At 37.2% G+C, this 23,679-nt stretch overlaps 1 protein-coding gene across 2 annotated transcripts in view; it reads left to right on the top strand.

Annotated features, from left to right (window-relative positions):
- The first annotated feature begins 516 nt into the window (after window positions 1–516).
- MED23 (mediator complex subunit 23) overlaps window positions 517–23,679 on the top strand; it is a 40,403-nt gene continuing 17,240 nt past the window's right edge. Inside the window, exons 1-17 of one of the 2 annotated variants that reach the window (XM_005230126.4) lie at window positions 517–685; window positions 3,796–3,827; window positions 3,936–4,023; window positions 4,759–4,883; window positions 5,025–5,136; window positions 5,918–6,016; window positions 6,573–6,674; window positions 7,615–7,684; window positions 9,165–9,277; window positions 10,511–10,606; window positions 11,192–11,209; window positions 17,664–17,864; window positions 19,295–19,438; window positions 20,937–21,082; window positions 21,656–21,901; window positions 22,072–22,214; window positions 22,806–22,980. In XM_005230126.4, coding sequence (XP_005230183.1) covers window positions 626–685; window positions 3,796–3,827; window positions 3,936–4,023; window positions 4,759–4,883; window positions 5,025–5,136; window positions 5,918–6,016; window positions 6,573–6,674; window positions 7,615–7,684; window positions 9,165–9,277; window positions 10,511–10,606; window positions 11,192–11,209; window positions 17,664–17,864; window positions 19,295–19,438; window positions 20,937–21,082; window positions 21,656–21,901; window positions 22,072–22,214; window positions 22,806–22,980 — 1,970 coding nt within the window. In that variant the 5' untranslated portion in view covers window positions 517–625. The remainder of the gene's footprint in view (window positions 686–3,795; window positions 3,828–3,935; window positions 4,024–4,758; window positions 4,884–5,024; window positions 5,137–5,917; window positions 6,017–6,572; window positions 6,675–7,614; window positions 7,685–9,164; window positions 9,278–10,510; window positions 10,607–11,191; window positions 11,210–17,663; window positions 17,865–19,294; window positions 19,439–20,936; window positions 21,083–21,655; window positions 21,902–22,071; window positions 22,215–22,805; window positions 22,981–23,679) is intronic. The other variant, XM_005230125.4, reaches the window with a different exon arrangement.

The following is a 23,679-nucleotide window of genomic DNA, read 5'->3' as shown; positions in this document are numbered from 1 at the left end:
AGCCACAAAACTGTAAAACTCTTTTGAGTTTACATTTTACATTTACTTATCACTTAAAAACTACTGCACATGCGTGAAGTACCCTCAGATGTTTTCAGACAAATGCCTTTTCAGTTTACTCCACCTTTATGACTTTTTATGGGAATAATACTGACTCTATAGTAATTACAGCAAACTATAGTCCCATAATAAGTAAGGGATCCTTACTGTAAGAACTAGAACATTTATTTTATCAAATTATTCTAAGAACAGATTATTCAAAACCCAAAGAAGCCTAAGCAAGTAAATAATCCCTCCCAAATTTAACAGGGCTGCCGCTTTTCCCCTTCGGATTCAGCTCCCTCTTCGCCCCGCCGCCGGCAGCGCCTAGGGGCGGCCAGGCGCAGGCGGAGGGGCGGGGCCGTGCCGGCGGCTGCCGAGCCCCGCGCCGGGCGGGCAGGGGCGGGCGTTGCCGCCCGGAACGCTTCCGCCGCCGGAACGGCCGGGCTGAGCAGCCGCTTCCCGGGGAGGGGCACCGGGGACGGAGCTTCCGGCGGGGGAGGGAACGCGGCGCCGCCGTCTCCGCCTGACAAAGGGCCCGGCGGGGGCCGGCGCTCGGTGGCGGGGCGCGGCGCGGCCTGGCATTATGGCGATCCCCATGGTGCCTATGGAGACGCAGTTACAGAGCATCTTCGAGGAGGTGGTGGTGAGTCTGTCCCCGGAGCGCCGCCGCGGGGACGAGGGGGAGCGGTGTGGGCAGGCCGGGGCCTGGCGCCCTCCCGTGCTGTACCGTCGGCGGGCCCGTCGCGACGTGTGCCCGGGGGATGCGTGGGGGAGGTGGTTTGTCAGAGCCGAAATCCTCGCTCGGCTTAGTTTCTATGAAGAAGCTGACGCAGAGTAGAACTGGGAGTAAAACAGTGAGAGGCAGATTGCTTACCCAAAGCCAAATTATAGTGTGCTGGCTTATTCTGTAGAATAAGCAGTTTAAGGAGGTGCTTCGAGGGAGGCTATGAGAAGATGAATGTCTTGAGGAGGCAGCATAATGAGCAGGTCATGGAAATACACCCATACCATGCTATCTGCAAAATGAAGCATAGTTCAATAGGTTATTAGAGTACTTCAGTTGGAATGGACCTACAACAATCATCAGTCCAACTGCCTGACCAGTTCAGGGCTGACCAAAAATTAAAGCCTGTTATTAAGTCCAAACACTGATGAGGGCATCGACCACCTCTAGGAAGCCTTCTCCAGTGTTTGACCACTCTCTCAGTAAAGAAATGCTTCCTGATGTCCAGTCTAAACCTCCCCTGTCGCAGCTTTGAACTGTTCCCATGTGTCCTGTCACTGGATGCCAGGGAGAAGAGATCAGCATCGCCCTCTCCACTTCCCTTCCTTGGGAAGCAGCAGAGAGCAATGAGATCGCCCTTCAGCCTCCTTCTCTCTAAACTAGACAAACCCAGAGACCTCATCTGCACCTCACAGTACATTCCTTGCAGCCCTGTCAACAACTTTGTTGCCTTCCTCTGGCTTCGCTCAGGGACCTTCACATCCATCTTAAATGGTGGGGCCCAGAACTGCACACAGTACTCAGTGAGAGGCTGCACCAGTGCTGAATGCAGCAGGATAATCACTTCTCTTGATCTGCTGGTTATACTGTATTTGATGCACCCCAGGATGTGGTTTGTCCTCTTGGGTGCCAGGGCACACTGCTGACTCACACTGAGCCTGCTGTTGACCAGCACCCCCAGTTCGCTTTCTGCAGGGCTGCTCTCCATCTACTCCGTTCCTCTCCTGCTTTGTACTTTTACCTGGCGTTACTCTGTCCTAGGAGCAGGATCCAGCACTTGTTCTTATTAAATTTCATGCCACTGATGATTGCTTAGTGCTTCAGTCTGTCTAGATCCCTTTGCAAGGCATCTTGTCCTTTGAGAAAGTCAACAGCACCTCCCAGTTTAGTATCATCAGCAAACTTGCTAATGGTTCATTCAACCTCTTCATCCAGATCATCAATAAAGATGTTGAACAGGACTGGCCCTAGAATTGAGCCCAGAGGAACACCACTGGTGACTGGTTGCCAGCCAGATGCAGCCCCATTCACTACAATTCTTTGAGCTTTGCCCTTCAGGCAGTTCTTCACACAGTGCACACAGTGGTCATCCCATGGCTGGACAGCTTGTCTAGAAAGGTGCTGTGAGGGACAGTATCAAAAGCCTTACTAAAATCCAGAAAAAAACATATCCACTGTTTCCCCTTTATCCTCAAGGCAGGTGACCTTATCATAGGATATCAGATTAGTTAGCAGGACTTTCCCCTTGTGAACCTGAGTCATTGGGCAATTAGATCATTGTTTTATAGAGCACAAATGAGTGAACTTATTGGTAGATTTGAGCACTTCATGGTCAGAAACAGTGGGGTGACAGTAGCTGATAAAGTCCTGACTGACATTTCAGATAGAAGAGGCCAATCAAATTATCTGAACTCTAAAGAATATGTAGGTCTTGTAGAGAAGTGTAATTGAAAAAGATGTCCATATGATGAATTTCAGTAGAGGGAAGGTTGTTTTTTTCTTTCTGTTTTATGTTTGTATTAAAAAATGCATGATGTACTTTTCTGTGAATGGTGTTAAGTTGCTTGTAGCATATTAATTGCCCATACCAGATTGGTTTCTTGTTTTGGCACTGTCATTTGGATTATGTTTTCATGTGTTTAACATTGTGATTTGAGTGTGCTGTCACATTGCCTGTATTTAAGCAATGTTATTTGCTTAGAATTTTTATGTAACAATCCCCGCCCCCCCCCCCCCCAAAAAAAAAAAAAAATAAAACAAATCCTTACAAAATTTCATTGAATTTTTGAAGCCAGAACTGAGGAAATAGTGAGTACTTAGTTTCACTGCTGCTGTTACCAACTTGGTGGACAGCAGCTAACTTTTGACAAACAGTTGTCGATTTCTCTTTTGCTTCGTGAGAAAGCTGTGCATAGCAGTGACAGGCAGTTCTAGGATGTATGATTGAAAAGGATACCAGAAAGATTATTTTGTTAACATGCTGATATTTCTACAATATAAAAATGAAAATACGTAGTGGTCCATTGTTATAATATATATTATTATCTACAATATTGTAGATGTTATCTACAATATAAAAATGAAAATACATAGTGGTAAGTTATAGATCACATCTGAGTATAATAAGAAATACTTACAGAAGGTAGAAAAAGATGTAGGGTAGTATTTTCCAGAACCTGTTTGCTGATGTATTAGAATAATGATGTAGAAGCCTTTGACCAAATTGCAGTTTAAAAAAAGGAATGTTTTATAAGGGGGAAATTGGATATTCATATATAATCTTTCACCTAGTACAAGACTGTCTAATCACTCAATGGAATTTAAAAAGCAATGCTTCTAACTCAGATAAGAAAGTATGTGATTGATTTGTGTGAGTGTCATGGAACATAACTAGAATAAAAACAATGATATTCAAAAACATTAATTTTTTTCAAAGTATGAAAAAAGAGCTGCAATAACAGAATCTAACAATTTATCCAATTTTACAAAGTAAATTAATCTCTTGGTGTTTAGAAGAAAAAGAAACAAACCACAAAACAAAGAGCCTTAATCTGGATGCACAAGGTATATTGTTTATATGAAAACAAAGCAACCTCAGCTTTGAAAGAGTCTAGCATAGCAGAAGAAATACATCTTTCTCTGATACAGTCCTGTAACAGTGCAACTTATTCTGTTGCGCTTCATCCTAGTGGTGTGATACTCAAAGAAAACCTTTTTACAATAGCTCACTTGGGGTTTTTGTCTTACAGAAAACAGAAGTAATTGAAGAAGCTTTTCCTGGGTGAGTTTAATACTGGTTTATTTGTGCAAGAATTTCTGTGTAAGTGAATTTTTCCGCTTGTGCTTTTTCATTAGGTACTGCTAATAACTAATGTTCTTTTTACATTAGTATGTTTATGGACACTCCTGAAGATGAGAGAACCAAACTGATCAGCTGCCTGGGTGCTTTTAGACAGTTCTGGAGCAGTCTTTCCCAGGTTAGCATTTAATTTGTTGCTTATGTGTACTTTAGGTACTTCTTTTAATATAGCGATACCTTGTCCAGTAGACAAACACTCAAGCTGAGGTCTGTGTCCAGTCATTCAGAATCTAGTTTCAGATGTGGTGGAGTAAAGAATATAGGAAGACTTTGCAAGAAAAAGGATTGGTTTTGACATTTACAAAATTATATAATTGTTCAATAGAGGTTGGTGTACAGTGCAAATAAATATAAGCAAATGGAAGTATAATAGTAAAGAAATAAAGAAAAAAAAGTAGTTGTTTCAAGATTTCTGGTAGAACTGAGTAGGTAGGGAAAAAAATCATTGTTTATGTTCAAAAATTACCTTCTAAAAGTTAGGTATCTCTAGGCACTGTTCTGTAATTGGAGACCTGGTCATCTTGGTTTTCATTGAATTTGATTGTAACTGTGAAAAGGAAAGAATAATGTAGAAAAGTTCTATTTTGTTCTATTCTGTGCTAACTTATATGTGAACACCAAAGTTGACTATAGAAATCGATGTTTCACTAGGAGGTGTTACCAGTACTGGATGGCTGGACTTGTTAAAAATCAGACCAAAAGACTTGTAGAAATAACTGTATGTGGGACAACTGGACAACTTCTGTCATTATAATCTTGTTCTTGTATTTGTTTCATTTTTTCATGGTAGGATACTGTACAAATTATGCAGTTTGTTTCACTACCTGTATTCTTCCCTCTACTGCTTTTTCAGGAATCCCATGAACAGTGTGTCCAGTGGATTGTAAGATTCATTCATAGCCAGCATAGTCCTAAAAGAATCTCTTTTCTTTATGACTGTTTAGCTATGGCAGTAGAAACTGGACTTTTGCCACCCAGGTAAGCTGCGTCAGAGTGAATCGATGGGATGCATACAAATTGTAATATTGGATGGTATTTTACGAAGGCATTGTAAAATTATTGCTGGATAATATGTGTTTATTATCTGTCATTCATTCTTGCGTTGTCTCCTTTTGCTAGGATGGTTTGTGAATCTCTGATAAACTCTGATACACTTGAGTGGGAAAGGACACAGTTGTGGGCACTAACATTTAAATTGGTCCGGAAGATTATTGGTGGTGTAGACTACAAGGTATCTTCCACCCATTCCTTTCTTTGTGCTAAGACATGGTATTTTCTGGCTTTGTTTTTATGATTTTGTCAGACACAGTCAGTGTTTCAAAGTCTGCTTTGATTATGAAAGAAAAATAATTCGCTGAGACCACTTTTAATGCTTTTTCATAGTTGAGCTTTACCTTGATGGGTAATTCTGTATGAACAATGTAATTCTTCCTACTCTTTTTGTATTACACAGTCATCTTTCATCCCTCATTTCAGTTACAAGCTAAGTAACCCTAATGCAGTTGCAGAAGTAGCACACATGGGAAAGTACTACTATGAAGCGTTAAGGCTGAAGTTCTGTCATCTGCTCTGACCCCTCTTGCTACATAGGAAAAAGGTCCTGAAAGCCCAGTCTTTGGCAGGCTACAGCTCTTAACAGAAAGAGTATGAAAGCGTGTATGTCTTGCAGAGAATCATCTCACCAGCATTGGTGAGCGTGTTAGAGCAAAAAACGTAAACTACAGCATTGTACGTTGGTCAGCACAAGTAGGCTGGATTGTAGGTTGGATGTCTCTGGATGCACACCAAAATTTTGACAGTTCCTTTCTCATCTGTTGTATTATAAAATGGAGAAGTTCTGTAAGGAGTTTAAAGTCATTAGCATTTACATTCTCAGTGGAAGCCTGTCTTCTGACACTAAGCAACAAGCAACTAATTTGTCTGTCAAAATATTGTCTGACTATTTCTTGTGTAACGTTTCTGCCAGAAATAAAGAGGATCTGGGAACATTAATTTTGAGTGCTTTCTTTTAGGGTGTGCGTGATCTGTTGAAAGTGATCCTAGAGAAAATCTTAACAATTCCAAACACTGTGAGCTCAGCTGTTGTACAGCAACTTTTAGCAGCAAGAGAGGTAACTATCTGAACTTTGAATATTATCCCTGCAGAGGAAGATAGGCCTCATTCTTTTGTTATTGGTGAATTTCTAGTAGCTGGGATGGCTGTCTTTCAGAGTTGGTACAGTTCAATGCAAAGACTTACTGTTTGTGCTCTTTAATTCTTTTCTGTAGTTCTATTTTATACAGTAAACAGAGATTTTTGGGGATATTGTAGATAAGCACTAAAATCTCTTAACAGGAGAGTCAGGCCCAGTGTTTGACTGACCTAAGTTAAGATGTATGAGGTATAGTATCGAGATTAATTTCTTTATTTTTGTCCTTAGAGACTAAAAATAGTAATTGTTTTCAATACTTTGTAGGCAGACATAAGGCATAGTTTTACTTAGGCTTAAACAATATAATTTACACCTGTACAATGGAAAACAGGTTTGAAACTAATGTAGTATTATCAGAATACAACTTAAGAGTATTTTAGCTCTTTTTCATGGGCTGCTACAGACTGGTAGACAGGCTACACCTTTGTTTACTTTATCCAAAGTCTTTTACACTGATGTATTTTTTTATTTATAGGTGGTAGCCTACATTTTGGAAAGAAATGCATGTTTGTTACCTGCCTACTTTGCAGTAACAGAAATCAGAAAACTGTATCCTGAAGGAAAACTTCCCCATTGGGTAATGATATCAGATCATGTAATCTGAGTTTTGTTCCACACAAAACAAAATTACTTTCATTTTTAAAAACAAAGTTTAAATGAAGATTTTAGTTCTCCTATGCAACAGTAAGCGTTGTGTTTAGGCATGTAAATTAAGATACAGACTTGATGTGATTGCAGCAGTAGCTCCCTGTGTTCTTGCATGAAATTGATGACATAGTTTTGACTTATGGCCTGATGTTTGAAACTCTTGAAGCACTCAGTTGGTTTTGTTGAATATATTTGGAAATGCAGGTCATGCTTACCTATAAGTTTGTGCTTTCTCTGTCACTTTAAATAGCTGACCAGTGTTTTCTTTTTGTTAAATTCAGTTAGCAAAAATACTTGGGGCTCTGGTGCAATGAAAATGATCATTGTTTCCAGAAAGAATGTAATGTTGATACAGTTATTAGTTTTGTATTCTGTTGAAATAACTAGGTGTTGGCAAAAGGATAAAATTTCGACTCCCTGGAATTAATGGGAAGACTGTTACCGGCTTCTTGAGCCATCCAGAGTGTGCTAATCTGGGTCCTTTGTTTTTGTGGAATTGTTATTCAGACACAAACAGAGATTTGTTGTGAACAGAAATTCTAAAGTTTTTCTTAAATCATCTGTTACTAAATGGTGTGCACTGAAATAATACAGTATGTATGGGAGAAACAGTTATTATATAAACTTTTACTCAGGTGCAAACTTAAGAGTGCTTCCTGTCCCTTCTTTACAGAGTCACATTTTTCCTTTTGTGGTTTTAGGTTCTGGATGATTTTTTCCAGCATATTGAAATGTGTAGGAAGCTAGTTATTGTAGTAGATTCCTGTATGTTTTATTAAAATGTATAAACTGGTTTTAAGTCTTAAATAGTCCTTATCAGTATCTGGAACTGAAACCTTTAACTTATTTTTTCCTCTCTCCTCACCCAGTTACTAGGTAATTTAGTATCGGATTTTGTGGATACCTTCAGACCTACAGCAAGAATAAATTCCATTTGTGGTAAGAGAATGACTTCATTAATTTCTTCAACATAAATTATTTGGACTATTTTGGTTCTTATACCCTTTGGGGCATATATTTGCCTAAGCAAAATGATTCAGAGTTTATGTTTCACGTAGTATCTTTACTCGTGTCGGTTTGTTCTCAGACTTGCTTCTCTTATTTTTTTTTTTGCTTTGAAGAGATTAATTCATTGTGATGAGATCAAAATAATTTTTTACTACAAGTTGGTAGTGGAAGTGTACTGCTTGTTACATGGCCATGTAGTTTCTAACTACAGTAGACATTAAGGAAATTGTAGGTTTTCTTTGCTCAAGGATTTTGAGTTAATACGGATCCACTAGTGTGTTAGTCACAGAGTGTTTTCTGACTTCAGTTTCCATTGGAGCTTTTGTAGCTGCTCAGTCTTATCCCTGTTGTCGCAGGCTTCTGTGTGAACATTTCCTAGCTCTAGAGAGTACTGGTTCTCCTTTTCTGTGAAAGGAGTACTCCTTTATTTATTGCTAGAAAACTGAAGAATCAAATTTGACTGTTCTAATATGATGTCCATTGCATTTTTCTTCAAAAATGTCTTCTGTTTTCTTTGAGATTAAACAGCTGCAGTATTTCTTGGGTCTGAGCAAGGATTATTGCAACTGAGCTTCTTCAGTGCAGACGTTAAGAGTGTAAATTCATCTGTAGAGCTCCAAAGAATTTTGTCTTTCGGAAGCCTTGGTTATTCTTCTATTGAAAGGGTGGCATAGCTCTAATGCGTATGAGTCACAGGGGTCATGCACAAATTTTTACACGTCTTGCATGTGTAAATGACCTGTATGCTCCTAAATTTAGATGCTGGTATGCAGGTGTGCTAAGGGCTCATATCAAATGTTTAGGTTTAAGCAGCTGAAATAAATCCCAGGTGCCTAATCTACACTGACCAACAAGTCTTAAGTTTACCCTGCAAAAAACTTGTCATGTGTAATCAGCTGAATCACATTGGCCTACATTGACTGAATTGACTAGATCTCCACTGACTAACTGGGGTACAGACACTTGTATTTGACTAGTTTGCTGAACTGTTTCCTGCCCACAGTTTATCTTCCGTGGTGGATGAAGGAAAATCAAAAGAGTTGATTATATACTTAGGTTAGTAATACCATTTTCATTGCAGGAAGGGTCAGTGAAGCAAAATTAAATCACTAGGTCAAGCGATGGCAATGGAACAGTCTTTTGGTAACCTAAAAGGGCACTGTTAGGTGAATATTTGCAAATACTTTTGGTTTTGGATACCCAATCTGAATAAATGGGGATTTTACTCCTTAGATATTTCATTAGTTGAAAATTAGGAAAATAAAGTCAGCCTGAAGCATTCCTATGGTAAAAAGCTTTAAACTGGAAATTTAAGGAGAGCATAAAAGTGACTGAGGCTAGTTTTTGTATCAGAATGATTAAATAATAGGCCAGTTTCACTGTTTTAGGATTTATGTTTCATTGCATGTAGGTCGCTGTAGTCTTCTTCCTGTGGTAAATAACTCAGGTGCCATGTGCAACTCATGGAAGCTGGATCCTACAACCCTTCGCTTTCCTTTGAAAGGTCTCTTACCATATGATAAGGTATGCCTTATTAAGTTTCTTAAGCATGTTATATTCAATAAATACAAAAATTTTATGTCATTAGAGGGAAAAAAATAATTTAAACTGTTAATATCTAGTTGTTCCAGCTAAGCTGACATTGAAGCCATAGATGTTTTCACTGTATTAAATACTTCAGTGATTGCAAGCTATATGCAAAGGACCTTTGAAGTAGTGTGTGGTATAACCCGTGCCCAGAATGCGGAAGAACATGAGATTTTTAATGTGCTTTGCGGGTGTGTGCATGTGAAAGAGCAAGTGAGAGCAAAGAGTTGACTGGAAAATTAGTTTAGCAATGGGAAGATGTAAGAGAATGGGAAGGTAATTTCTTTTTTTCTGTGAACTTTGTTATTCTATAGGAAACAAATTTCACAATTCAAACTTAAATATTTAAGTTATCTTATTTAAACTCAAAACTTTGAATGTGAAATAGTGCTGTACCAAAAGAATTTAAAAATTGTGAAGGATCAGGACAAAAGTCCACGTTGTCCAGCATCACATATTCTGGTATGCTAGGTATCTAAGGAAGAATATAGATAGTATATCTAATGACATATATAGTGTTCACACTGTATAGCCATTATCATTTTGGGTGTTCCCTGCAGCAGATTTGCTTTCTGTATATTTACTAAACCTTCCTCTTGCAAATATTTGTTCAGTCTCCTCTTCAGCCCGTGTAAGCTTTTAGCATCCTCCACATCCCTTTGACAAGGAGTTCCGCCTTTCAACTTTTATGTTGCATAAGGAATCGGCTCCTTCTGTTTTTTTGAACCTAGCTTCAGATAGCATTTTTCTTTAAACTTATTCAGCTATTGGAAGATACAGTGAGCAGTTGTTCCGTATCTGCTGTCTTCATGCTACTCATGATTTTTATGCTTCTTGGTCATGTGCTTCCCAGTTGTCTTTCCTGGCTTCCTTTGAATTCTCGACGGTCTTCTAGTATTTCAAGTCTGTTTCAAAACATGTGCCGTTCTTTTATTGGATGAAGAATGTTCTTCTGCTTGGTCTCCATAAAATCTGTCACTTCTTAAGAGCTGTGATTATTTCCTCCATACTTTTGGGTATCAGAGACCAAAAAGATCTGCCAGATAATACCTATCAGCATAAATTAAACATTCATTCTTGCATTGTTTAACTCAGTTAAACGTAAACTCAATATTAAACGTAATCTAGAGGCAATATATGTTTGTGTGTGATTGCTTTTTTTTTTTCAAGGATCTGTTTGAGCCACAGACTGCTTTGTTGCGATATGTGCTGGAACAACCGTATTCAAGGGATATGGTCTGCAATATGCTAGGTCTGAATAAGCAGGTACTGTACTATGCTGTAACACATGATTTAATTCTGCACAGAATCTGCACTATTCTTTTTCTCTTTTCTTTGCTATAGCTAACTAAGCAAAACAGTTTAGGTCCAGAGAGTGATTTATTTTTTTTTATGTTATTTTATTTTTTTATGAGATCACATTAGGTTAATTGGACACTGTTGTTCCTATCATTTGTATATTGCTTTACGAATGTTAAATTGAAAAGTGGAGATTTAAAATATGATTTTTTTTTGGCATTGCTTTTTTTTCCTATAAGGCCAGCCTCAAGTACACCTTTGACAGACAGTAGGAGACTGCTAGCTCAAACAATAAAAATGGTTATTGTTCATCAGTTTTTAAAGCATTGTTGTACTCTGTTATATTGGCATGTTGTAGTATTAAAACAGTGAGAAGCTGGGTTTTGGTGTTTTGTTTGTTTGTTTTTTCTTTTTATACCTTAGAATGGGAGGGCTTAGTCTGACTTGGGGAACCTTGAGGCTGGCCTCATAGTCACTGTTTTGTCTTTTCTTTTTTTCTTCCTTTATTTTTGTTCTGTCCTGTCTTGTCCTGCCCATCCTCCAATGCTCTAGACCTTGAACATTGCTCAGGTATGTTCACAACCTTACTGTTGTATTGTGACTAACGATACGCTGGCCGCTTTGTAGCCACTGATTCTAGTTAGAGAATACATGTACAGTCAGGGCTTGAAATTGGCAGGACCTTTAGTCAAGGACAAATTCTTACTACAAATCTCTAGAGATATGAGAGATGTAGTATAAAGCTGACAGTCAGTGGTCCTTTGGTCCTAAAATTTTTGTTAGAATGGACTGCTGCCATTTACCTTACCAGTCATAAGAACTTTTACCTTATCTGCTGGAATTTTCAGATCAGGAGAGATTCTTAGTTCAAAATTTCTTTCCTTATGCAGGTGGAAAAACATCCACTGCACGTGATTGTAAAATTAAGCTGCAAATACATGTTTACGTAAAAAATCCAAAAAACTTTACTAGTGGAATTTTCTTATCAGCAGGAAGCCTCTGTAAACAAACTTCCCAACAGGCAATTCTAATATTCTCCAGGCTAGGTGAAAGAAATGTAGTGCAGAATACCATGTGAAAAGTAGTACCTTAAAATTTGACTACTTGTGTAAACAAATTAATAAACACCTGAGCAAATCAACCAAGTGGATTTCCACTTGAAATTTGAAATATGGGTATTATATTTACAGTTGATCCCTTGTTACAATAATCAATTCCACACCTACTTTAAAAAAAACATGTTCAAGATTTATAAAATAGCGTTGCTGTTTGCAATACTATAGTGAAGGTTGTGTCAGTGTTTCCATTCAAGAAACTTTTTTCAGATTTGTAACTTGACTATAAAATTTACATGATCCTGAAACCTTGTGTATATTTCCCATTGTAAGTGAAATACACCAGTGCTCTTTCTGGATTGGGACAATGTTTTTGAATGCGCAGATTCCTACATCTTGGCAAACAGTACTCCGTGTTGTATATGACAGTCTTTTGTATTTGAGACTTAAAGCAGCTGGAATGTTAAACCTTGGAAATGAGCTGCTAGGGTTAGTGTTGAAATGAGTAGTATTTGTATTCTGTGTCTATTTCTGTGTCTACATTCAGTTAATTAACTACTGCATCTTGTATCTATGCATCTTGTAGCTGGTAAATTATACAAGATCTAGAAAAAAAATATATTGAACCCATTTTAGTCTTCTAACTACATATGTATGGTCTGTGCCTTCAGGTCAAAAAACATTGATATTAAAAATGCTGGTTTCTAACTCTACTGTTCTCTAAAAGTAACAAGAAAATCTAAATGAAATAATGAAATATATTAAACTATACTTCTTAAAATTTGTTTACTAGTATAGCAATTCCTACACAAAGTTTCAACCTGGCATGAATTTTTATGGCCAAGGAACAAACTTGAAGAATGTAGCTTATAAAGGAAATGCTGACAGAACATGAACTATAGCTGTGTTACTACAGTTACACCAGCATAAAGATGTTTGGGCTGTTGAAAATTTGTTAGTTAAAAATACAAATACAGAGTAGGGTGGTGTAGTGGTATAGAACAGGAAGTTAATGTTCCATTTAAACATTAATATACTCTGTTTAAATCTGTGTAAAACATTAAAATTTTACTCACTTTTAGTTACAAATTAACTTCATGCTATAAATTAATTTGTTATTGTAGCCACCTGACAAAAAGTAGTAGCATGCTTTTCACAAGTTGTGTAACTATATCGATGCTTTCAGTAAAATGGCTGATTATTCTGTATTTTTATTATTAGAACTGAACTAACCTGCAGAAATGAATTGTCAGTATAATAGAAGACACTTAGAAATGCAAATAGTGCCAGGTTTCTTTCAAAATAAATACAGAAACACCTCAAAGCAATGATCATTATATATTTATGATCATTAATGATTTATGTGAAGCTGCTTGTATGCCCTGTCAACTATTTACACAGATCCAGTTGCAGGATTGGAGCCTTCATTTGAATCTTTTGGCATCACAAACTAGGTATGGTTCAGCCAAATTTGTCCTAGTTCTCAAATATTCTTGAAGATGAACAATGAAATCTTCTGGTTCAATCTTAACTAAGCAGATCTGTTAGAAAACTCTTCACTTAAGCCATCTCATGAGTTGTGTAAATAAAAAAAAATAATAAAAAAAAGAGTACAAATCCAGCTGTCCTGTGAACTTTGCAGAGAGAAAAATTAAGAGAGTAAAATCTGATAAGTTTATAGATTCCTATGTTCCTTTCAGGTTTCTAAGTTTTACTGTGGGATTTTGTTGTGGGATGGAGTTTTCTTACACCTTCATCAAACTTATAGCTGTAAGTCCAAATGTAGTAATATGGACTTGAAAACGTTTCTTATGTTGGAGTCTGGGGATTTTTATTTTTTGCTGCTGTTAACTTCTGTGTGGGACAGTACCTTCTCTTGTATACCTTTTTGAACTGGTCTGTGGGAAGCAGAGATTTAAATTGTATTCTATCGTGTATGTTATTACAGTTTATGGTTGGACTCTTATCTTAAGGGTCTTTTCCAACCTAAAGGATTCTGTGTCAATTTATATTCTCCTGTTAGATCTGGGGTGATAGTCCCAATACTTAATTATCTTTTAAATAATTTGTTAAGATATGTGACAGTCTGGTTTTTTTGGAAAGTGATAAACACTTCAAAGTGTCTCAATGCACCGATGCCAAAGTACGATTCAATTTAGGAATCCTACAGTTGGTTCTTAAAATTGAGCTTTAGTAATGTCTTAAGGACACAAAGTCCCTTTGAACATTTTGGTTTATATCTTTACCTTTGCTGTATGTACAGACTTACATGAAGATAAAATGCCATTTTTGCTTGCATAATTGCAGTCCTCTAAACGATGAAAAACTTTGTTAAACTTTGATTTCTTTGGGTTGGGAAATATTTGAAAGAGGAGGTAATTTTCAGTTGTCTGGTTTCTATAAGGTATAAAAACTTTTAATTAGCAGCGATAGTATTTAAAGAAAAAAATGATTAATACAATATTTGGCTGATCACCTTTTAAACCAGCAGTGGTGATCTGCAGTTTGAGTAGGAAATTATTTATGCCATACTCTGTTCAGGTGGATGTGTAGTTGTATTCCCTCCTAGTTACAAACCAGGATAGTTTCCTTGGGGAAGATGTTATTTCATGTCTGTCCATGTGTGGTGTAAGCAGAATCATTAAGTGAGAGGAATGACATAGTGCAATATTCAAAAACTGACTTTCCCTTTGATTTTTAAAATATCTTAAGTTGATGCTGGAAACTTACCATCCAGTATTACTAGTGTTAACACAACAATGCACTTTAATTAAAGGGCTGTGGTTATTTTTTATATACTTCTGATAGTAAGAGTGTGTGTTGAGAACACTTGAGTGCAATCTCCTTGTTGAAACTTACTCCGTATTTTTTTTTTTTTAGTGAAGAAAAGTTGAGAGTGCCCACTGAATTTGGTAGGAATAGAATCAGGCATAATATAAACAGCAAGCTTTAATGTTTTGTGTCTTGGTAGCATACAGTTTTGGAAAATGGAAGTGAGGGAGCAGGTATAGTTCTGTCTTGTATTAACTACTTCAAGCATTTAACTTACACATTTTGAATTGGACTTTTTGAGACTGTTTATTCTTGCAGGGATCTTGGGCTCTGCAGTTTGGTCTTATGAATCCATTTCTTAAGTTAGATATTGATTAAATATTTTTGAGCTAAATGTTGTTTACTTAAAATATTAAAAAACTATAATAGCTTGCAGCTAGCCTTACTGACTTCTTAAGATACTTTTCTTTCAGGGAACACTTTTAACGTGTTAAATACTTCCCCCAAAATACCTCAACCAACCAAAAAAATCCCACTCCAAACCCGATTGAAGCGTTGATCCACTTAAAAAAGTACCACTAGTCCATCAGAGGGCTGGTCTCAAAAAATTTTAGTTTCAAATTTTCATGGTAGCACTTCCCCTTCCCTACCCCATGCCCCTTTATTACTGTATGGATTAAAAATGTTTTCAGTGAGATTATGTATTTGTCAGATGTTTAAATATTATTTTCAGGGCAAAATGGAGAATATGTATTTATATAATCAAATTACAAAAATTTGAATAATGTTCTCTTTAGGAAAAAAAGAGTAGTGGTTTTGAATGCTATATGTTTTAATATATAATCCAAAACAGTGTTTGGGTTTTTTTTGTTGTTTGTTTTTGTTTTGTTTAAAAAATACCAAAACATGAGCTCCTGCTTGTTTGTGAGGGGAATCAGCTCTCACCTAATTTTTATTAATCTCGGTATACGCTGAGATGTTCTTTCAGTTATGAGCAGTTAATAAAACAAGGCCCCAATCCTGCAAATTCTTATGCAGCACAGTATTCTATTTCTGCTCCAAAACTATAGCTACAAAATTTATGCAAAAATGTATATTCACTGAAAATACAGAAAAAAAAATTGCCAGAAAATTAAATTAATGGAGATGGAATGTGAAGTACTGCTATATTTCCTTTTGAAAATTGTTTTTATAGCAATAAAAGGCTGATTTTCAGAATTAAAGATGAATATTTTTTTTTTTCATTTCCTGGCTCCTAAACATTTTTCAATCTTAGAATTACTCAGAATAGTGAAAATTCCTACTGGAAATTCTGGCTTTCTTTTTAACAGTAATATTTTCCTGTTGTATTCTTTGAATAACTTTATTCTAAATTAATATAGCCTAACATGATTAGGCTTTTGGACATTAACCCATCGCTTAGCAAACCTAAATTTCAAGCCCTGTACGTAGTAGTTTTGCATGCTGGATTATAAACTAGTCTGTAGTGTTGTCTGTTGCACCCTGCTCTGCTTCATAATTAATTGCTTTGGGAGGGGGAAAAAAACGAACCACAAAAAACCCAAAGTATTCTCAACTGGTGTTGTTAATACTGCTCTCTGTAAGCCTGTAATGTGGTTGATCTGTGATAATGGCGTTGTGTACTGGAAGAGAAGGTGAGACTGTAATGTAATCAATGCTTTCTGGTTTAGTTAGAGGTTTGTGTTAAGCATGTGTCAAGAAAGCACAGCTGGAATTGTAGCTTTCTGCAGTTTTGAGCTGGCAAACAGCATGCAACAGGGGATGCTGTTCACTATATTTTGTCAACTCTTCCCATTCTTGCGTTTTATTTTTAATTGAAGAGAATCTCTTTTTTTTCATAGCAAAAGACTACCATCGATGAAGGTAGAACAAGCATCTCCTTTCAGCATCTCTTTCTTCTATTATTTCTTTCTTTATTAATTAAAAGGGTTTTTTTAGGCTGCCTGGCTAGTAAGTCAAAGAACTCATCTAAGGCATCCCTAAAATGTTATATGAGCATTTGGGCAATCTTTTTAAACCTTTTTACATGCAACTTTTTGCCTCTAGAAAGGGATACTGCATTTTCATGATTAGTGTTTGAGCAGCTCAGTTCCTTTTCTTTTGTATCATTAAAGTAATAATGTTTTCTTTAAGGTTGCGTTATGTTACAGGCATCAGGTGTAAAAAACCAAACCAAACCAAAATAAAATACACCAACCTCACACTAAAGAACTTGTGATATGTGACGTACTTCATGGTCTTAAATTAAAGATTTATAATCTGAGTTTCAAATCACTGGTAGCAGGCCTGCTTTACATACATCTGTACTAACTTACGTATCTGAATATAGAATGCATTCCTTACTTGACCGTTATTAAAAGTCATCATGGAAGGCGTGTATTTTAAATGATGCCTGTGTTTCCATATCTCTCTGTGGAGATTGTGGCAGTCTAAATCTAACCTCTGAAGAGCTCATCACTATGATATGTAGTTTTTGTTCTATTCACAGGCTGTAGAACATACCACTTCTATCAGATTAATTTTGAAGTCTGTGATCTTGTACCAGGTGGCACTGTGTCAGGAGGACAGCACCTAACTGTAGGGGTATTAACCAAATCTTGATTCTGCTGCTGGTTGTAGGGGAGCCCAAAATGAGAGTGAAAAAGAGAATAGTCATTGAACACCTCTATCATGTATTGGGATGTTGCCTCTGGGTTTGGTGGTGTAATTGATACATCTTCTGTATGGTGATCCCTACTTTTGAAATTGACTTAAAGGAGAAAAGAAGGAAGGAGGAAAAAAACCCAACAAATAAACCCCAAAACAAATGAAAGAACCCCCACCAGTGCGTTAAAAGAATGGACTTTGTTTTCCATGAATGTAAGATCAGAGAAATAACATTCTGCGTGAATTTATTAAAAAAAACAAAAGCAAAATCCTCAGATTTTATTTGCGCGTTGACAATCTGTGTTTTGGAACTGAATAGAGAATTATGTAGCGTGTGATAAAATGTAAAAATCATTGTGACCTGTAACATAGTGCAGCTTTAATACACTGGCTTATCCTTAACTTAAGTTCAGACTTCATTTCATGCTTCCCAGCCTTCTGTCAAAATACTGTACTGTAACTGCAACTGTAGAAATTCTGAAGTTAGTGGCAAGGCTTTTGGAATACTGTATCTGATCTCTGCCTTACAGCACAAGCAGCGCTGCCCTGTGCTGGAGGACCAGCTGGTGGATCTTGTGGTGTATGCCATGGAACGGTCTGAGACTGAAGAGAAGTTTGATGATGGTGGAACCAGTCAGCTTCTGTGGCAGCATCTCTCCAGCCAGCTCATTTTCTTTGTGCTCTTTCAGTTTGCAAGTTTTCCTCATATGGTCCTGTCACTCCATCAAAAGGTAAATTGTTTGTATCACTCCCAGGTGGTAAGAGAGATTTTAAAAACAAAACAAAAGACGTTTTTTAAAAAGGCACTTACACCTGCGATAAGTACCTTATACGTAAGAATTAAATTTTTGATTGTTGTGCTTTGTAGAAGTAAGTCAAATTCTCAAGTTGCATTGCTGGTGAGCTAGGTCTGTTTCTAGTATATTCAGTTACAGGATGTTACATTACATGTTGATTCAAAATGTGCTAGTAACTAGAATAAGGAGATAAACTGGCATAATTCAGAAGATCAGGGTACTGTGCTGTTGCATTCAGTTTACAGCCAAGCTTCAAACAGACCAAATGCCCTGTTCAGTTTGTGAGCTAATGAAACATGCCATGTAAATGGATGCAAGAACTTGCTTCTCTAATCAGTTTACTCAAAGATCATGTGTCCAATTAAAGTCATACTGGCAGTCACAGTCCAAAGTTATTATTACTTCCTAATAATAATTCCATTAAAACTATACACTTCCTAGCATTTACCCTTTTCTCTGGTGTTCAGTGTTTTTGACTTCTAAGGGTGGTGGTGCCAGTCCTCCATAAGAAAGGCGAGGAGGGGCTACAGTAAGTCAGGAACATCCTGAGCCCTTCACTGAAAGTATGGCATCGATGGTAGGAAAGAGGTGTTCTTTCTCTTCACTATAGGATCAGCTTGTAGCTATTTAGATACAATTTCTAACATGGACTACACATTGTTCCATCTTCATTTGTCCACAGTTCCATGTTACATCAGAATTTACTATATATGTTACGTTTCACTTGTGAGGCATTCTAATTCTCTGCTTGTTTAGTTATCCCTGAAATTAGTTTTACCAGGGTTGCATTCCTTTAATTACTGTTAATGAACCATTGAACCAATAGATGCTATACAACACAGTTGCATAAATATGATCTAAACCTAAAGCAAGATAGATAAGATTAGAGTACTGGTTAATAGAGAATTGTTACAGATAAAGAGGTTAACTACAAAAAAATAAACCCAGGTGGGCCCAGATGAAGCAAGCCCAAGTTGTTCTGATTGAGACTTTCTTTATAGAGCTAATATAGACCCTGGCTGCCTGCTAGCAATGACAATACTGTACTGGGCTACAAGGTGACAATTTAAGTCCGATATTTAAGAGTTGGTACTTTTTCAAAATGGTGATCCTGAAGAGGTAAACACATTTTAAATCTTACCTGTAATTGTTGTGGCCCTCCTGGAGTCTGTTTCTCTGTTTCAACTAATGCACCTGTTTGCCATCTTTCTGAAAATACAACATGCATTTCTGCCTAAGCCCTGTTACACAATTCCCAGTAGTCTTGTCTGGAACTGTTTTAGTCTGCCCTTCTACTTTCATAGGAATCTTTGCAGCGATTTTTCTTCATGCAATATTTGTCTGTTACTGAGTGTTTTTGACAGTTGGCAGGCCGTGGTCTCATTAAAGGAAGAGACCATCTGATGTGGGTGCTACTCCAGTTCATCTCTGGCAGCATTCAGAAGAATGCACTGGCAGATTTCCTCCCAGTTATGAAGCTTTTTGACCTCCTGTATCCTGAGAAAGAAGTAAGTTTTCTCTCTGAAATTAAAAGTTTTATTTTTAATGCAACTTGAGACCCATATGCCAATAGCAGTTGCTGCATAGTTGGACAGAGACTTCATAATTAAATGAAGACTTTCAGGATTTTCTAGCTGTGTTTTTCCAGTAACCGCATTTGTGCAATGGTTTTAGGGGCAAAAAAGACTTCTGTTAACATCTTTTCCTTGATTTTGGTGTGACTAAGGTTTGGAAGAGCTTGTTAAAGCACTGAGGATACTATTAAAGAATAGTACAGAATTGTATTGTTAAATCTGTAACTGTAACAGAATAATACACTGTGACACGGTTTAAGGTGCAAAGAACTGACCAAGACACTTTAAATCGGTGTTGTATTCATGGTTCCTTAAAATTCATTCTGTGGTAGCAAATCAAATGCTAGTTGTGCTTTGTACATTCCTCTAGAACACAGGTTCCTGAGGAAGAGGGAGTTAGAGGAAGTTCTTAAACTTCCATTGTGACAGCATTGTCAGCATGAAGTCCTGGTTGCTTGCTGTTGTCATATTGCCTTCTCTTTTGGGTCAGTAGATGTATAAACACAAATGTTTGGTGTACCAAACTGATATGTAGCAATTTGTTCCGCCTCTTAAGTTAGTTTTGACCCACAGAAATTCTTCAGTACAGTTAGTTTCATGAGCTTGTAATTCCTTTTCTCAGCACAAAATATGGGAAGAGTGACAGGACTATTTAACTGTAGTGGTGGGCTCTAAGTTACACTTGTTTAAAATGTCTGTAGGACTAGGGCATTTCTGAGGATTCAATTAAATAAGCAGTTTAAATGTTATCTATGGCTCTTGTTCTTAAGAGGATCTGTCTTGCTGTTCCCTTGATTATGTGTTGCTGCTGTCTCACTTGTGCTGCCAGTGGTGCCTGTGCAGTAGTAACTGTACCAAAGGGAAAGAAATGTGGATGCTGGCCAAAGGAGAGAGCCAGTGTACCTTTTCCGGTGGCAGTAACATATCTGACTCTGTAGCCAAAACCTTTTGAGTTTTGGGGTGTATCTGTTCCTTTTCATAGGAAGTGTATTAATCTTTTAAGTATGATGGTGATGCTAGACAAGTTAGATTTTTCAGAAAATACTGGCGAACCACTGACTACCTACTATAGACGCACATACCATAACTGATTTCGGAATAATGTGTAAGTGTGAGGCTGAGAGTAAAAGTATATGCTTCGCAACTATGTATGTCTTGAATTTGGATACTCTAAGGGTGAGCTTCCATTTTCTGAGGTCTTAATTTTTTTCTTTTGGGTTTTTTTCCAAATTACTGAGTTCCAGGTGTCTTCCAGAGCTCTTGATTTAGAGTTGCACACACAGCTGAGGGTAGAATCTGTTCTTTAAATACTTTGCTTATGGTGTTGCAAGTCAGAAAAAAGGAAACTTGACTTTGTGAATTCTGGCTATCTAAGTTGGGGGTTTGTTCATTAATATATGCAATATGTCACATTCATGTGTTCTTTCTTTAGTGTATTCCTGTACCTGATATTAACAAACCCCAGTCAACTCATGCTTTTGCAATGACCTGTATTTGGATTCATCTGAATCGGAAGGCCCATAGTGACAACTCCAAGTTACAGATTCCCATTCCTCATTCTCTTAAACTTCATCATGAGTGAGTTTTGGGGGTTTCGTTGTGGTTTTATTTGTCTCAAGACATAATGGAATAGAAAGCTCCAAGTCTGTCTGTATTCAGAATGTATTGTGTGATCACAAACTGTCTAAGGGTTATCAAAGGAATAAAGTAATTCAAAAAGAAAGCTCAAAGTCAAAATATTTCATAAAAAGTGAAATGCTGTTATCGTACAGATAATGGAAGTAATATATTACATCTCAGACTAATAAATCTTTTTTACTGAGGGAGCACCTGAAAGTAATTTGACAGTTTTGTTTTATGATGCTGCTGTATGGAAATGTGGGTAAGCAGCACATTGGGTAAAATTTTGTCTGGAAGGGTGATTTTTAAAGTACATTTTTCTGCTGAGGTGTTTCTCTGATATAGGAAAATTGTAACATAGTGAAACTGTGGCATAGTCATTTTGATGTGGTGCAATTAATAAATATTTGGGGTTTTCTACTATATTACAATGGAATTTTGAGTGGGGTTACTGTGGCTGTACTCCTGGAATGCATGTGTGTTCTTTTTCTTGTTTCTTTCTACCTAATGTTTAATCTCTTTGTCACTCAGGTTTTTGCAACAGAGTTTAAGAAATAAAAGCTTACAGATGAATGACTACAAGATTGCCTTGTTGTGCAATGCTTACTCAACCAATTCAGAGTGTTTCACTTTGCCAATGGGTGTACTCGTAGAGACTATTTATGGAAATGGCAACATGAGAATACCTCTTCCAGGGACTAATTGTATGGCATCAGGGTCTATTACCCCCTTGCCAATGAACCTATTGGACTCACTCACTGTTCATGCCAAAATGAGGTACAGTATGCAGCTAGTTTTTTTATTTAACCTGTGAATCTGTGTGTAGATAATTATCATCAGGAAACCTTTTCTGTCTCTGGACATGTCATGTATAGATCTATTGTACTTAATAAATTTCTTAACTTTCAAGTTATTGTTTTTAATTGAAAAATACTTTCTCTCCTCAGCCTGATTCATAGCATAGCTACAAGGGTAATCAAGTTGGCACATGCAAAATCTAGTGTGGCCTTGGCTCCTGCTCTTGTGGAAACCTATAGTCGCCTCTTGGTTTATATGGAAATAGAGTCCTTGGGCATCAAAGGCTTTATCAGTAAGGAAGAAAACCTTGGTTTTTTCTTCTCTTTTTTTCCCACTTCCTTTTGTTCAGTAGCATTTTCTTTCAGTGGCAACTAGAGTCCATAGTAAAAATTAAGATCTAATGATGCAACATGTTGAATACATGTATAAATTATTTTAATATAAAAGAAATTGTAATAATTATCATAATGCTACAATAATTTTCAGATGAGTGTGCTGCTGTCCCTTTATGCCTTCACTTCTATTGTCAGGACCTTCCTAGTTATGCTGTGTTGTGCAAAAATGTGCTTTTAAAGGAAAATCATAAGCGAAGTTACTTAATGAGATGCAAACGATGCTTAATTGCACTTGTTAAAATAATTTGCATGGCTGCTGTATATGTTCATGTAAGAAGTTACTGAGCTCTACATGTTCACAGCATCTTCAGACAGCACTTGCACACACCCTTTTTGGAGTTAACACAGTTTTCAAATCAAATATCTATGTTGCAGCCTAATATAACTGTCTATCCACAGTGTATTCTGTACAAAACTTTATTTAAAAAACTTTGTATCTTAAAGTGTAATCACTTGGAAAGCTTACTTTACAAACTCATTTTCATAAGGTCAGCTCCTGCCAACAGTGTTCAAGTCTCATGCATGGGGTATTTTGCATACTCTGCTGGAAATGTTTAGCTATCGGATGCACCACATCCAGCCTCATTACAGAGTTCAGCTGCTCAGCCATCTTCATTCCTTGGCTGCTGTGCCACAAACTAATCAGAACCAGCTTCATCTGTGGTGAGTGATGATTGCTATATTTAACTGTATTATCAGATTCCTTCTTCCTCATATGTGGAAAGCTGTGTGAGAACTATGTTTAAATGGGACCTAAATACTTCTCAGTTCTGTGGCTCAATTGTTTTTTGGCTAAATTGTATCTCAGCAGGTCACATTTCAGATAGTAGTGGTAGTACTCCCCAGAATTGCATGAGGCAGCCTCTTCCACAGACATGGCAGCAGTGTCATGGGTCAAAACACAGGAATGCACACCAGAACAGTCATGTCAGGAAGTGTCAGAAAATTGTTGAGCTTCTTGCACTGGAGATAAAGGGAATGTCTGCTACTTGTAGTCACAGTGATTGGCTTGTCTGCCAGTCAGACTGCACTTGCTTACTCCTGTAGAGGATGTTTAATTCAATTTCAAGAGTTAAGCTGGTTCCACTTAATTCTTTAGTGAAGTCAAATTTCAGTAAGATCAGAGAAATAATCTGATTTATCCTGTAGCTTTAAAGGAGTTGGAGCAAACCTGTGGTCGCTATACGTGTACCTGAATGGAGAAAAAAGTATTACTGCTTCCATCGTATGGTCTTAGATCAGTGTAAACCATGCATAAAACCATGACTAATTTGGATACAAGAAAGACAGAAAAGCTGATTAAAGAAGATCTAGAGTTGATATGCAGAAAATTGTAGGGAAGAGCTTTGACTTTAGCTTAGT

Source organism: Falco peregrinus, chromosome 7 (genome assembly GCF_023634155.1).
Source record: "Falco peregrinus isolate bFalPer1 chromosome 7, bFalPer1.pri, whole genome shotgun sequence".
NCBI lineage: Eukaryota > Metazoa > Chordata > Aves > Falconiformes > Falconidae > Falco > Falco peregrinus.
Note: the sequence above shows the minus strand (reverse complement) of the source record. Positions and strands in the feature narration are given on the sequence as shown.